Source organism: Mizuhopecten yessoensis, unplaced genomic scaffold (genome assembly GCF_002113885.1).
Source record: "Mizuhopecten yessoensis strain PY_sf001 unplaced genomic scaffold, ASM211388v2 scaffold4017, whole genome shotgun sequence".
Lineage (NCBI taxonomy): Eukaryota > Metazoa > Mollusca > Bivalvia > Pectinida > Pectinidae > Mizuhopecten > Mizuhopecten yessoensis.
In genome coordinates this window covers 20,565-36,080 of record NW_018405334.1, presented here as the reverse complement: position 1 = coordinate 36,080, position 15,516 = coordinate 20,565, and the positions used below count along the sequence as shown (strand labels likewise).

At 35.4% G+C, this 15,516-nt stretch overlaps 2 protein-coding genes across 2 annotated transcripts in view; both read right to left on the bottom strand.

The window, feature by feature from the left end:
- The window catches only part of LOC110448342 (baculoviral IAP repeat-containing protein 3-like), a 5,806-nt gene extending 4,366 nt beyond the window's left edge, over positions 1-1,440 (bottom strand). Inside the window, exon 1 of the mRNA XM_021494522.1 lies at positions 1,323-1,440. Within this exon, the coding sequence (XP_021350197.1) occupies positions 1,323-1,361 (39 nt within the window). The 5' untranslated portion in view covers positions 1,362-1,440. The remainder of the gene's footprint in view (positions 1-1,322) is intronic.
- Positions 1,441-7,975: 6,535 nt separating this feature from the next.
- LOC110448341 (rab-like protein 3) overlaps positions 7,976-15,516 on the bottom strand; it is a gene marked incomplete at its 5' end in the record, with an annotated part of 16,846 nt that continues 9,305 nt past the window's right edge. The window contains one exon of the mRNA XM_021494521.1: positions 7,976-11,047. Coding sequence (XP_021350196.1) covers positions 10,985-11,047 — 63 coding nt within the window. The remainder of the gene's footprint in view (positions 11,048-15,516) is intronic.

Genomic DNA, 15,516 nt, shown 5'->3' with positions numbered 1-15,516 from the left:
CTGCGGCGTACAAGTTTTACCCCCTTGAAAAACACATTATCGTCGATTTCTAAATTATTAGATAATAAATAAACATTTTTGTAATTGTCACATTTAGAAAATAATGTTTGAAATTATTCTATATTTTTATAAAAATTATAAACCATCGCGTTAATGAGATATTAAAATATCTTTATATTCCCGGTACGGGGTTTCAGTCCGGGTCCGGGAACGGGGTACAAGATTTGCCTACCACCCGCCTTTGGCAATCTATGTATCAAAATCCTCTGCATGACTTGATTTCAATAGATGTTGAAAGTCTGAGGGCCAGGTTACTAACTTTGTTTGTAGTAATACATTATGTGTACACTTGTTGTATGTAATTAAAAGGAGTGGACAAGCTGTGACTCAACATGCATAGGCGCGGTGCACTTGACATTACTTCATGTAAATATGATAACCGGATTGATTTGATACGTGACGATTTTGTCATACAAGTATATATCGATTTAATACTTGATAAGCTGATAAATGTATCTGACACAATGATCAGAGGCAATATCTTTCAATATCTGGTTGGTTACCAAACAAAATATCGTTTATGCTATCACTCCCAAATATTGTCAAATAGTATAATCACGGAATTTAAGTCCGTGGTATAATTAACCAAACTATTCGTAAATATAACAATTAATTCATTGATTTTGTTATTATTCGTATATATTACTGTATGCATGTATATATACAACTAAAACCACGTAAACTTTCCGTGTATTTTTTTAAACTGGTCGTTTTTTAAAGTTTATTAACCACGACCAGTAATAAATCACTAACAATAAAAACATCCGGGTCCTTATATTTTATTAGGGCATCTTGATTGTGGCACATTGTTGTCATTTACGTCGAAGATTGACAAAAGGGCAAGATTTCAAAGAAAATAATCTGGTGTCCCACACCATACAGGTCAATTTCACTGGATTAGAATCTAAAACTAAATAAAGATGTTTCTGTGTGATTGTGTACGTATCGTCTGCTGGATAACCCAACTTCTCGGTAGTGAAGCGGACGTAAAACCTATCAATTAATCAGTGGCACATTGTAACACACAAGATCATATGTTCATTCATGCCCTAAACATGAAAACTGGAGAGAGAAAACAACAACATACAATGTTTGTTTGCGAGTCAGTAGACTATACAAGTCTGATAAAATATTGATTTCCAAGATCCCACTGACCCTTATAGAATACTGTAACTACGAAGCAGGGAAACCACATATATAAATTAAAATATTTTTTATATTATATATATATATACACGTCACATTATTTATAAAAATCTTACCTGTTTACAAGAAACACATATCCCATTTATACCACACATAGTCAGCACAAACACCAAACACACACGACACTCGCGATCGATATGCTGTCTCAAACGTTAACAGCATGAGAACACATATGATATGTATATATACTTCGCATGCACTAATTATAACTTTCCAGTCACATGACGTCAACCAATCACATCCCGGTATGTTCGGTATACCTGTTGGGTTAATACAACGGGAAACAACTACCCCAATGACAATTAATACGAATGTTTACCATAATTTGGACACATATATATATTTTTTAACAGGATTCGATCAAAATCCATAAACTTTCTAATTTTTTTTTTAGTTTCGAGGAATTTTACTATACAGATCAAATACTGATAAAAGGAACCCACATTTTAGAGGTGGACTAGTTCGTTTTTCTTGACCTCGATATGAGGTCTTACAAGGCTCAAAATTCCAGAGGTTACGCTCATGTCATAGCGAGCTATTCGATTGGTTTCAGGTGAGAAAAACTGACCTATCGCTACAGATACCTAGACTTTGACGATTTTATAGCAACGAACCCCACGCTTAAAATTACAGTCAATTATACCGCAACGATGCTGCGCGATTATTTTGTTAAACATCAAAGAATCAAACACGTCTATTGTATCGATCAACATATGATGGCCCCAACAGTGCCTTCGATTTCGTTATGACATGTTCCAAGGGTGCATACATCTTCATCAGTCTCCATCTTTCTCCGTGCAGACACCTGCATATCAGACTCTATCCTTCTCAGTGCTGACATCTTCATCAGACTCTACCCTTCTCCGTGCAGACATCTTCATCAGACTCTATCCTTCTCCGTGCAAACATCTTCATCAGACTCTACCCTTCTCCGTGTAGACATCTTCATCAGACTCTATCCTTCTCCGTGCAGACATCTTCATCAGACTCCATTCTTCTCCGTGCAGACATCTTCATCAGACTCCATTCTTCTCCTTGCCGACATCTTCATCAGACTCTACCCTTCTCCGTGCAGACATCTTCATCAGACTCTATCCTTCTCCGTGCAGACATCTTCATCAGACTCCATTCTTCTCCGTGCAGACATCTTCATCAGACTCCATTCTTCTCCTTGCCGACATCTTCATCAGACTCTACCCTTCTCCGTGCAGACATCTTCATCAGACTCCATTCTTCTCCTTGCCGACATCTTCGTCAGGCTCTATCCTTCTCCGTGTAGACATCTTCATCAGACTCCATTCTTCTCCGTGCGGACATCTTCATCAGACTCTATCCTTCTCCGTGCAGACACTGTATCCTTCTCCGTGCAGACATCTTCATCAGACTCCATTCTTCTCCTTGCCGACATCTTCGTCAGGCTCTATCCTTCTCCGTGTAGACATCTTCATCAGACTCCATTCTTCTCCGTGCAGACATCTTCATCAGACTCCATTATTCTCCGTGCAGACATCTTCATCAGACTATATCATTACCCGTGCAGACATCTTCATCAGACTATATCATTACCCGTGTAGACATCTTCATCAGACTCAATTATTCTCTGTGCAGAAATTTACATCAGACTCTATTATACTCCGTGCAGACATCTTCATCAGACTCTATCCTTCTCCGTGCAGACATCTTCATCAGACTATATCATTACCCGTGCAGACATCTTCATCAGACTCCATTCTTCTCCGTGCAGAAATTTACATCAGACTCTATCCTTCTCCGTGCAGACATCTTCATCAGACTCCATTATTCTCCGTGCAGACATCTTTATCAGACTCTATCCTTCTCCGTGCTGAAATTTACATCAGACTCCATCCTTCTCTGTGCAGACATTTACATCAGCCTCCATCCTTTCTCAGTGCAGACAGAATAACTAAGTACACAAAACAAGTTTCTTCCTTAAAAGACACAAATGTATCTCCTTATCCACAGACTTATACTGTAGACCCTACTCCCTGTGGTAGCAGTACAAGACAGAAACAGAATTCAATGAAATAATCTATAGACAGTCCCTAGATGCTTTCATTTGGGGATGACATAAAGGGAACTTTGTGTATAACATATGTGAAGGATATGAGTAAACGCACTCAATATACTTTCCTGATATTAAATGTCAAGAGTATGGGGTGAGTCAAAATGAAAATTTTCAGCATCTTTATAAATAACTTGGTATCAGGATGAAAGTAATCATATTTCTTCACGTGATTGTGTGTCCAAATAGAGGTTATTGTATCATCAATAAAGTATGAAACGTTGATATAAATAAATTAAAGTCATGTAAACCATAGCATCAACGAGCTAGCTAAAATACCTATCACAACAGAAGAGACACCAGGAATGAAACCAGCTTAATGGAAGGTTAGGCAATTCCTGCACCACAAGTGTGTATACCATGTGTAAAATGTTCATACCAATGTCTAAAGTGTGTATACAATGTCTAAAGTGTGTATACCATGTCTATAATGTACCTACCATGTCTATAGTGTACCTACCATGTCTAAAGTGAATATACCATGTCTATAGTGTACCTACCATGTCTATAGTGTACCTACCATGTCTAATGTGTACATACCATGTCTAAAGTGTGGATACCATGTCTATAGTGTACATACCATGTCTAAAGTGTACATACCATGTCTAAAGTATACATACCATGTCGAAAGTGTACATACCATGTCTAAAGTGTACCTACCATGTCTATAGTGTACCTACCATGTCTATAGTGTACATACCATGTCTAAAGTGTACATACCATGTCTTACGTGTACATATCATGTCTAAAGTGTGTATACCATGTCTAAAGTGTACATATCATGTCTATAGTGTACCTACCATGTCTAAAGTGAATATACCATGTCTATAGGGTACCTACCATGTCTAAAGTGTACATACCATGTCTAAAGTGTGTATACCATGTCTATAGCGTACATACCATGTCTAAAGTATACACTCCATGTCTAAATTGTACATACCATTTCTGAAGTGTACATACCATGTCTTAAGTGTACATACCATGTCTAAAGTGAACATACCATGTCTATAGTGTACATACCATGTCTTAAGTGTACACACAATATATAAAGTGAACATACCATGTATAAAGTGTGCATATCATGTCTAAAGTGTGTATACCATGTCTAAAGTGTACATATCATGTCTATAGTGTACCTACCATGTCTAAAGTGAATACACCATGTCTAAAGTGTACATACCATGTCTATAGTGTACATACCATGTCTTAAGTGTACACACAATATATAAAGTGAACATACCATGTATAAAGTGTGCATATCATGTCTAAAGTGTGTATACCATGTCTAAAGTGTACATACCATGTCTATAGTGTACATACCATGTCTAAAGTGTACATACAATGTCTAAAGTGTGTATACCATGTCTATACTGTACCTACCATGTCTATAGTGTACATACCATGTCTAAAGTGTACATACCATGTCTAAAGTGTATATACCATGTCTAAAGTGTACATATCATGTCTATAGTGTACATACCGTGTCTAAAGTGTACATACAATGTCTAAAGTGTGTATACAATTCCTATAGTGTGTATACCATGTCTTAGGTGTACATACCATGTTTTAGGTGTACATACCATGTCTTAGGTGTACATACCATGTGTAAAGTGTACATATCATGTCTATAGTGTACATACCATGTCTATAGTGTACATACCATGTCAAAAGTGTACATACAGTGTCTAAAGTGTGTATACAATTCCTATAGTGTGTATACCATGTTTTAGGTGTACATACCATGTCTTAGGTGTGCATACCATGTCTATAGTGTACATACCATTCTAAAGTGTACATACCATGTCTAAAGTGTACATACCATGTCTAAAGTGTATATACCATGTCTATAGTGTACATACCATGTCTAAAGTGTACATACATTGTCTAAAGTGTGTATACAATTCCTATAGTGTGTATACCATGTCTCAGGTGTACATACCATGTTTTAGGTGTACATACCATGTCTTAGGTGTACATACCATGTCTTAAGTGTACATACCATGTCTAAAGTGTGCATATCATGTCTTTAGTGTACCTACCATGTCTAAAGTGAATATACCATGTCTATAGTGTACATACCATGTCTTTAGTGTACCTACCATGTCTAAAGTGAATATGCCATGTCTATAGTGTACATACCATGTCAAAAGTGTACATACAGTGTCTAAAGTGTGTATACAATTCGTATAGCGTGTATACCACGTCTTAGGTGTACATACAATGTCTTAGGTGTACATACCATGTCTTAAGTGTACATACCGTGTCTAAAGTGTACATATCATGTCTATAGTGTACATACCATGTCTTAAGTGTACATACCATGTCTAAAGTGTGTATACAATTCCTATAGTGTGTATACCACGTCTTAGGTGTACATAGCATGTCTTAAGTGTACATACCATGTCTTAAGTGTACCTACCATGTCTAAAGTGTACATATCATGTCTATAGTGTACCTACCATGTCTAAAGTGAATATACCATATGTCTATAGTGTACATACCATGTCTAAAGTGTACATACAATGTCTAAAGTGTGTATACCATTCCTATAGTGTGTATACCATGTCTTAAGTGTACATACCATGACTAAAGTGTACACATCATGTCTAAAGTGTGCATACCATGTCTAAAGTGTGTATAAAATGTCTATAGTGTGTATACCATGTCTTAGGTATACATACCATGTTTTAAGTGTGTATACGTCTGTCACACGCAGATCCAGGTTGGTAATAAGGGACCTGAAGATTGGGAGTTCCTCTACCTCCTTAATGTTGTTAGGTAGGCTATTCAATAAGGTAATAGATCTTGGTAGGAAACCTCGATGGTATAGATCGAGCGTTGCTGGGATCTGCCTATAGTTTGTACTGGTACCTCTTGTTCTGGATCAGTAGGCTTAGTTGTTGTCCGAGGTCCACGTCCACCTTTTTGTTGATGACATTGTGGAACATGACTAGTTTCGCTCTCGCTCTCCTCTGCTCCAGTGTATCCCAGCCCAGTTTCTGTAGGATGGCGGGCATGTTCCCATGATCCATTCGTTTGTAGTCGCCGCTGACGAACCTCGCCGCGCGTGTCTGGACTCCCTCAAGACTATCAATGTTGTTCCTCTGACGAGGGTTCTATACTGTTGACGCATATTCCAGGGTCGGTCGTACAAGCTTGCCTTGACTTGTTCGGGGCAAGAGCGGACATTCCGTGGCAGGATACCAACTGCCTTGACTTGTTCGGGGCAAGAGCGGAGATTCCGTGGCAGGATACCAACTGACCTCGACGCTTTGGCAACACAAGTGTTAACGTGGTCACTTCACGAAAAGTCACTGTTTAGTGTTACTCCTAGGTATTCGGCGCCATTTACAACCTCCAGCTGATGTCCATGGAGTAAATAATGGTTCTTTAATGGCTACTTCTTCCTGGTCATATGTATGGCGACGCATTTCTCGGGGTTGAATTTCATCTTCTTGGGAGACACAAACACGACAAAATCTGCGCCACCTATTGCAATATTTGGCATCTCCATATTTCTTTCTTCTACTATCTACCTTTTATTTCCTAGTGCATTGTTTGGTCCAGCCAAAGTGGCGTAGGCAATGTGTTATGTTCCCAGGCCGGGACATACCAAAGTCCTTAAAAATGGTAGTTCTTATTCCCTGCTTAACGTTCAGCATTTAGGGTAATGGTAACAACTGGTTCAGCCGTTGTCGGTATAATGTGACCGGGCGGAATGCTGTGCTAGGTGGCTTCGGCATGGTACTTAGGCGAGATAGCACTATAAAGTTGGAATCAGATTACAGTGATTATCACAAGGCGGGAACTACACCAACATACCCTGCCTTCTTTACACACACGCAAGCACGCATGCACTACACACATGGAGGCACGTCCTTAAATGACCTTAGCTGTTAATGGGACGTTAAACAAAATGAAACAAATCAAGGGACACGGACAAAGGAACTATAAACGGAAAAATATCTAACAAGTAATAAAATAAAAGCTGAAGTCCTATATACAGTAGAAATGTTGTAGGAGTCCACAGCGTTTACAGAACGCATCTGTTAAACAAATATCCCGATATTAAGGGCAAGCTATACGCGGCGAGAAAACGTCTGTGAAATGTTAACTCCATAACAACGGACTAGACCGTTAAGATACAAACTGGAGAAAGAAATATTTACGATCTTGAAATTTAAAATAGAAAAAAAACATTCTTTAGTCCCGTCTCTCCTCTTTTTTTTTTTTTTTTTTTTTTTTTTAGTAAGCATCCATACTCAAAGGCAATTGGGAACCTACTTTTGAATTTGAGAAGGATCAGTAGTAGCTATCTCTGTCAAAATCCGAAATGGCTACCCTGCAGTCTTCCTGTTCTTCAAAAAAGTTCTAAAACTTGAAAGTAAAAATCATGTACTGCTAAACCAAGTTTAACAGTTATGTAGATATATATACAGTTGAACCTCGTTATCTCGAAGTCGACGGGGTCGTGGGAAAACTTCGAGTTATCCGAGTATTCGAGTTATGCGGGTTCATAGATTTGGTATGAAATTTGCTGTTGGGACATAGCACTAGCAGTTGTTGGTTTTATTAATATATGTCTTCAAGTGTGTGCAGTAGAAAAAGTTAAAACATGAAGCACTTTCTAATATTTTATTCTATCATCAAATAATGTTTTACCATCCATAAACTCATGTACAGATGTATATATAACTATACCTAATTCATTTAAACACAATGGAACACTCTCTCGCTCTACATCTGTCTCTCTTAAAACACGGAAAACAAAGAATGAACAGGTGCATACTTCAATTATGAAAATATGTCATCTTAAATAAAGCGATACACGTAAAATGATCACCATTACCAAAAACGTTCATACGCATTGGAAAACTAATTTTTCGACATCAGTAAAGCTTCGATAGATTATTTCCTGAAAAGAAATCCATACCTTAAGGGACGTATATGTATTAAGATGAAACAAACAAAATAGTATAAACACGAGTCGTCTGATACTGTAGTGAAATTCCGAGCGGCTTGACCGGTATTCGAATACCTGGACTTGTTATAATACTATCCCTCTAACCGACTAAGCTAACTGGTCAACGAAAGTGTCCCGGCTTGACTTGGCTTGTTATATTTAATAATTATTCCGAAAAACACCCGACATTCAATTGCAAGTTAGAAATATAAAGAAATTGATGAACAGCTGTATCAGACTTCAATACATTTTGATTGTGATAGCGATACTCTCAAACCCGATACATTATAGTTTATAGTGATAATCTCAAACCTTATAAACTATTATTTATAGTGCTTTCCTTTTAGTTATCTTCCTTAAAATGTAATAACATTTTAGAATTGCCAAAAGAGTTACCAATTCATGAAAATGTTTCATCAATAAGATGAAAAATCAATTTGTTATAGAGGATTCTGTAAAAAGACCTTCTTCCTCGTGCATTTCACTGTATAGTTCTTAAAACTGGGTTGCAGTGTAAAGCCTATGAAAGCCCTCTACATTAGGAAATGCATATGTTAGCATAAACATTTAATCAATGCTAGATTCTATATTTATGGAAAGTAGAACTAAAAAGTAAAATCTGTATAATTATGGTATACGAAATGATCACATGTGAATTTTATTCATTTCTATGCAAACCCATGCTATACATTCAGTAAGAAAGCAGTAGATTGGACAAATACAAATACAAAATTGTCGATTTTGAACTCTCTCCTTGCAATCATCATTTAGTTATACTTCCTGCATCTCCGTGACCCCGGTATTATGATATTTAATTACCTTTGTAAACTTCCTCATTCCTTCATGATTCACATTTCCTCCCAAAAGTGCCAGGGTTTCATTTGCGTCAACTCTTTAAGTGTTTCAGGACATGAAGTCATCTGATAACAAACGTTCATAAATACTAATGTCAATGTAAATAAAGCCCTTAAAACAATTTGAGAATTTAGAACACTCATCAAGTTTAGATGTTACTTGGGAGCCTAGTAATAAATATGACAAGACTCCTTGTTGCCGATATATTTAAATACATACAATTCTATATATGAACAGCCAAAGATCAAATGTCTTTCACATTACGTCAATTTCAAATTGGATTTTACGTTGACTTATTTTTTTTCCAAAATGTTTTCTCGTCTTTTCTCGTTTTCCGTAGTGACAAAATATACCACAGCGTCAAAATAAAAGGGCAAAATATACAACATTATCAACCCACAAGGACAAAATACACCAAAGCGTCAAAGTGTAAGGACAAAAAACACATGGACAAAATACTACCAGCGTCAACACACAAGGACAAAGTTCGGACTCAAAATTGATAACAAAGACAATAGTCAGAACTGAGTCGACCAATAAACAAAAACGAAAATAACTAGGGGAAATCAATCTTAAAATAAAATGACTAAAGTGACTCACACACAAGACAGTTATACATTTTTAGTCACCTAAAAAGAGTACTTAAGTGTTCTATTTATAAACCTACTTTCTAGCTTTATACGTACAATATATAACTTGAAATTTACTTGAAAATGGTGAACACTAGTATGTATTCTATTGAATTCATTATGAAGTGGTTGTACATTATTTATGTATATATAAAAACAAAATTGAAATCAGTGTAAGTAAATGCAGAGCAGCAGGGATCTAATGGTAGATTTAGCAATCACTATAAAGCATACCTTTACATTCACGATTTAATACATAAGCTATACATACACAAACTACATCAGTAATAGTACAATTCACATTGTAGTACTTTTAAACCATTACATACTTCCATTTACACAGAAACACAATAACACATTTTCAAACTGATGAAGCAAAATAAATAAAAACAATATTGGAGAGATGGAAAATTAGTTATACTACCCTAACGATGTGCATACTTTGCAAGAGGTTATATTACAATCAGTGACAGTTAATCAATCTTAGTAATCATCTTTATTTCAAGTTTGGGTCAATTAAAATGCTAATCTTGTGTAACATTTTGAAACAGTTTTGTGCATGGGAATAATGAAAAAACATAATAACATGTATGAACATTTCCAAGTTTATGAATAAATGTTGTTTTTCACACCAAGCTCTTCCACTTTTCATTTTTCAGATTGCCCTAGCCTCTGCTGTAGTTTTTATATTCAGTGTACTTTTATTTTATTTTTCACTATTCATATATTCTTTTTATTCTTTTTATTTTTTTTCAGAAACTATAGTGAAACAAATGGAACTCTTTACAAACTTACTTATTCTGTTGTACTTCGTTGAACACATCTTATTATATAAAAAAAAAACTGGTCGATGAAATCTGTCGGGCTAGCCATCAGGAACATAAAATTCAGTATCACATGAATTTTTTGAAATATTGCCACGTTTACCTATCTTAAATGTGTTAAAAGAAATGTGCCCGGTTGAACGAGGGTTCACTAATCGGTCATTCTAATAAGATAATAAGTTAACCTTTTTCAACCCTCGTTTACTCTAATGGACTCTACCCTGCATTTATCGGGATGAGTCCATTACGGTTTACAGTGGTGAAAGGGTTAATATGAACTCATCCATTGATCACTTTTTTCGGAAAAAAAACTACATTATCACATGTTGAATAACAGTTAACACTTTCCAAAGAAGGTGTTAAATCAATCATTATGGAAACTTTTCATGGGTCGGCGCCTGTCCATGATTGGGGTGGTCACATGTCCCTGAAAATCAGAAGAAATCTCATTAATATGTATAGTTTGTAAATATTTTTAGTACATGTATGCTTGTCAGGTTTTTTTTTATTATAAAGTGTCTATAATGTTTATCGATGACCACCATGATTTATTATGTGTAGTATAAACCAAATGTTTATTGTTTTATTAATGATTTCGAAAAATAGGTGTCACTTTACAATTAAATTGCAAAATTCATTTTAAAAATCAAATTCGATCGTCATCAAAGTCCAAAATCGCAACAGGATTGTTTTGATTTTTTTTTAATTCGAAGTTTTAGGAAACACGATATTATGCAACGTTTTAAACTTCATATATTATGATGTATCTATCATATTGTTTCCAATACAGTTATTTATTTTCTGACATATACATTTTTATAGAATGAAAATTAATTTACTCAAATAAATACTGGTCTCCAAGTCGGGTGATAAAATATATACATTGCATACTAAAGTACACAAAAAGTATTTAAAACACAAGTCAGTGGATAATATTATATGTTACTTGCCATTTACAGACTTTTTGAATTTAAACTTTTGGAGTATATTTTATTGCATTGTTTGGCATAGTCCAAGCTGGAACAGTGATAATATACTTGAAGCTTTAAAAGAAAATGTATTTATAGTAAGTATTTCGTTCCCTAGTAAAATCAAGCTTTCGTAATACTGAAGTATTTCATAGAAGGATTAACTCCTTATTAACCAATATGTCATTTTTTAAAAAAAATATTTTTGGTTAATAATCAATCGGGTCAATACAGTAAGAACATCAAAGAGCTGATATTGGTCGCGTGCTGATACGGATATTAAACTGTACAGGGTAAACGTATTTTTTTCAATTTTTAAGTTCAAGTTTCTTAAGCAATTGCCTGGATGATAAAATGAATTAGATAAATGATCTAGCCATGCAATAAAGGAGGTCAAATAGAGATGATCTAAAGAGGTATCCTCGAAACCCCAGGGGCTACACTCACTTTCGTTCTCTGCACCCTGAATGTCTCGAAAAAATCGAAGGCTGTGTACGCGCGCACCTACACATGGATGTTACAAATAGACTATTTTTATCTGTTTATGAGTAAATGCGTAAAATTTGGAATTTCGAGGATGGATAAAGGTACAAAATTGATCAGTCGTGCGTATATATGAACTACATATACAAATCTAACAATTAACTCTCTGTTGCAGACAAAAGTTACACATTTGTAACGATAAGCTGGTTTTATTTGTACCTTTCCCCTTTATTTTGTCGATGTATTTCTACATGTTTCGTAGTTCTTAAGACTGGGAAATTCATTCTATTGACCTAACATACCTTATTAGTTCTGAAAGGGAGAAAGGTTCATATGGTGCAGCAAAATATTTAATTTGACTTATTTGACTTACTAAGGCAGGAAACCCCGATTACCTGTAGAAATATCATCGCGCTCTTAACGGAAAGAGATTGTGCTATCCCATGCGCCACCCGACCAACCTCACACTTTGGTATAATTGTCGAACCTATGAAACACTACCCGAGAGTCATGAACAGAATTGTATGAAAAGACCAAAACAATGTTAGGTACGCATGTAAAAAGATATGCATTCTACTTCAAACAAAACGTATGTAAGATATGATTCAACTTATATACATGAATGATATGAGTTGATTACAAAGATCTTGGAATGTACAATGTAGGACATTTTTTTTTTATTATCTACATGCCATTGTTAATAACAATCCTTTTAGGAAATATTATTTCATCGCCCTTCCGAGTTATTTCTAACTAGATTTGTCAAGAGTTTAAATAGTCTTTACCGATACTACTATACTGTGTCAATCGTATGTCTTTTATGAGCCAGAGGGGTTTTCTCAAAGACGATAAACTTTGAATATATATTATTATATGCAGTGTGTTTCTTATTTCTTATTGTTTTGAATGGGTGACAAATTACCTTTTACTGGTTTGCTCGAGTAATACCAGAAGGAAATCTTCTATCAGGATTTCCTTTCCACCCGAAACCTTGAACAATTACATATCCCTTTGAATACGGTGAAAAATACCCTCATACACTTGTTCTTAAAGTGTCTGCCCACTCTTTGTCGACAGACATGGAACTGAAAAACACCCTAAACCGCCCGGCCTAATATATGAAAGGAAATATAAACCCATTCAACCAATATAATCATATTTCCTTATCACTGTGTACATTGTATATCTTATTTCTGTTCACGAGGAAGAATGGTTTAAGGATATCGTGTCGTATAATGCGGGGTGGTGTTCCTGGTCTTTAAATGGAAATTTTAAAGTCCTGAAACACCATTTGTTTTTTTTTTGTTTTTTTAAATTACACACGGCAAATTTCTGTTAATATGTCTTTAGGCTAATCAGAAAATCGAACAACTCTTTCTCACGTACTGTGTTGACATAATATTTACTCAACCTTGCCTTACCTGGAAACATATTTTACACTGGTAGAACTATATATATATATTTATGAATTTATATTTCTACCAATGTATAATTTGTTTAATATATACATATATTGGCAATCTGGCCCTTTATCGAGACAGAACCATGATCAATTATTTAACATACATAAAACAAAGAGATAAACAGTTACCTAAGTAACGGGTGACTTTCTGTTATGTATTTTGTGATGTAGTTCTCTGTTGTATATGTTGTGATATATAATTGTTCATGTTTATGTCTTAATATTAAAAAGGATGGATTACCTCGAAAATGTGACAAATTTGTCTGCACTGTCGATATGACTGTTTTGTAATATACATATATCTATTTATTAATATGCATCCTGTGAATAGTTGTGTATCCATATAGTACCATATACTGTCATTATTTCATGAGACATACAGGTCCAGTCGCATACCTAGAATATTTGTTACCTTCGTGTAGGCCTATCTTTTCACATATGGGTGTGTATAGGCCTAGTCTATGTATACATTCACGTAAGTTATCTAGACGTTGACGTCCGTCATACGCACATCGCGGTTATTTCATATCTGATTAACAGAATAGTCTATTTATAAATCCATGTAAGATGTTTTGTTAGTTAATGCATGGGCGTCATACATTCCTGATAACCTAGATACGCTTTAGCGTACTGGTGTATACAACATGGACCTGATAATCTGTTACATGTGTAGTCACAGGGACCTGTTTCAGTTATATTTAGACCTATAAACTGAGGTGTGTATAATATCACACGTTTTCTGGGTTTTGATTCACTTTCCAATGACAAAATATATGAGTAAAACGTGTAATATCTGAACACCCTAGTTAAGGTCCAGGGCCTGTAGTATAAACGACCCTGACTCCGTTTTATGCCCTTATCTAACAGTGTAACAACCTTGTCTTGGTAAAGATATGTTTAGAGAGTCCGAGATTGTATAATGCGTTTGTTATGCCCTGTTACCTGCGCTAAATGACTATAAAATTTGTGTCTCTTTTATATTTTCTTACTTTTATTACCTGAACATTTGGTCACGACACAAACTATTTATCTATTTTACTAGCATGGCTCTGTGCATATGAAGTCAATCTATTGGTCGATCAATCAATCAATCAGTCAGTCATTAATACAATACTTATATCATTCAGTGGTCATTCCATTATTTCGGATCCAGTCGATCAACCATGAGAAATCCATGTGAATGAGATTAAACAAAACATTAATCTGAATTTTAAACCTTATTGCCTAGGTTCTAAATTTGTCTGTTTGTCAGTAACCAAGTTCAACAATTCTTGCGTCAGACATAGAAATATATGCATCCTTTCAAAAGCATTTTATAGATACAACTGTAGGCACACCTATACTATATTCATTACGTATTACGTTAACATTTAAATGTCTTGTTGCCGACTAGCAAACAAATGATCATGTTTGAACGTAATCATAACATTCCAATACGGTTAAAAAATAGAACGCTCTGGCTATTGCATGAAATCATGTAATATATACAAGAGGCCCATGGGCCTTAACGGTCACCTGATATATTTATACAGAGTGTTGATTTCGTTTTTAACATGAACAGAAATATTATTCAAAGTGACAAAAAACAATAAAACCACCTTATTCAATATCTAGCATACATATTTCAGACTAAAAAGGATTTGAAACTAGCACCTCTGATTCTAAACAAGGAAAATGAAGAAATTTTAGCACACTGACTCCCTTGAGCCCTACCCTACAGCCCTTGGGGGTAGGGCTGGCTCAAAATTTTCAAAGTATCAAAATGTCAATTCAAGGTTATAATTCCAATCAAGTTATTAACATGTAATATTCAAAGTATCATTTGCCATTATAAACCATAATAAATTTTGCCCCCTCCCCCCTCCTTCCCCAGGGGGTAAACGTGAGACCCTAGGGTCATAAACCTTAAGACCCTTCCATCTATGAAGAGTATTTGATTCTACCATATCTGGGTCTTGAGAAGAAGATTTTTGAAATTTCAGT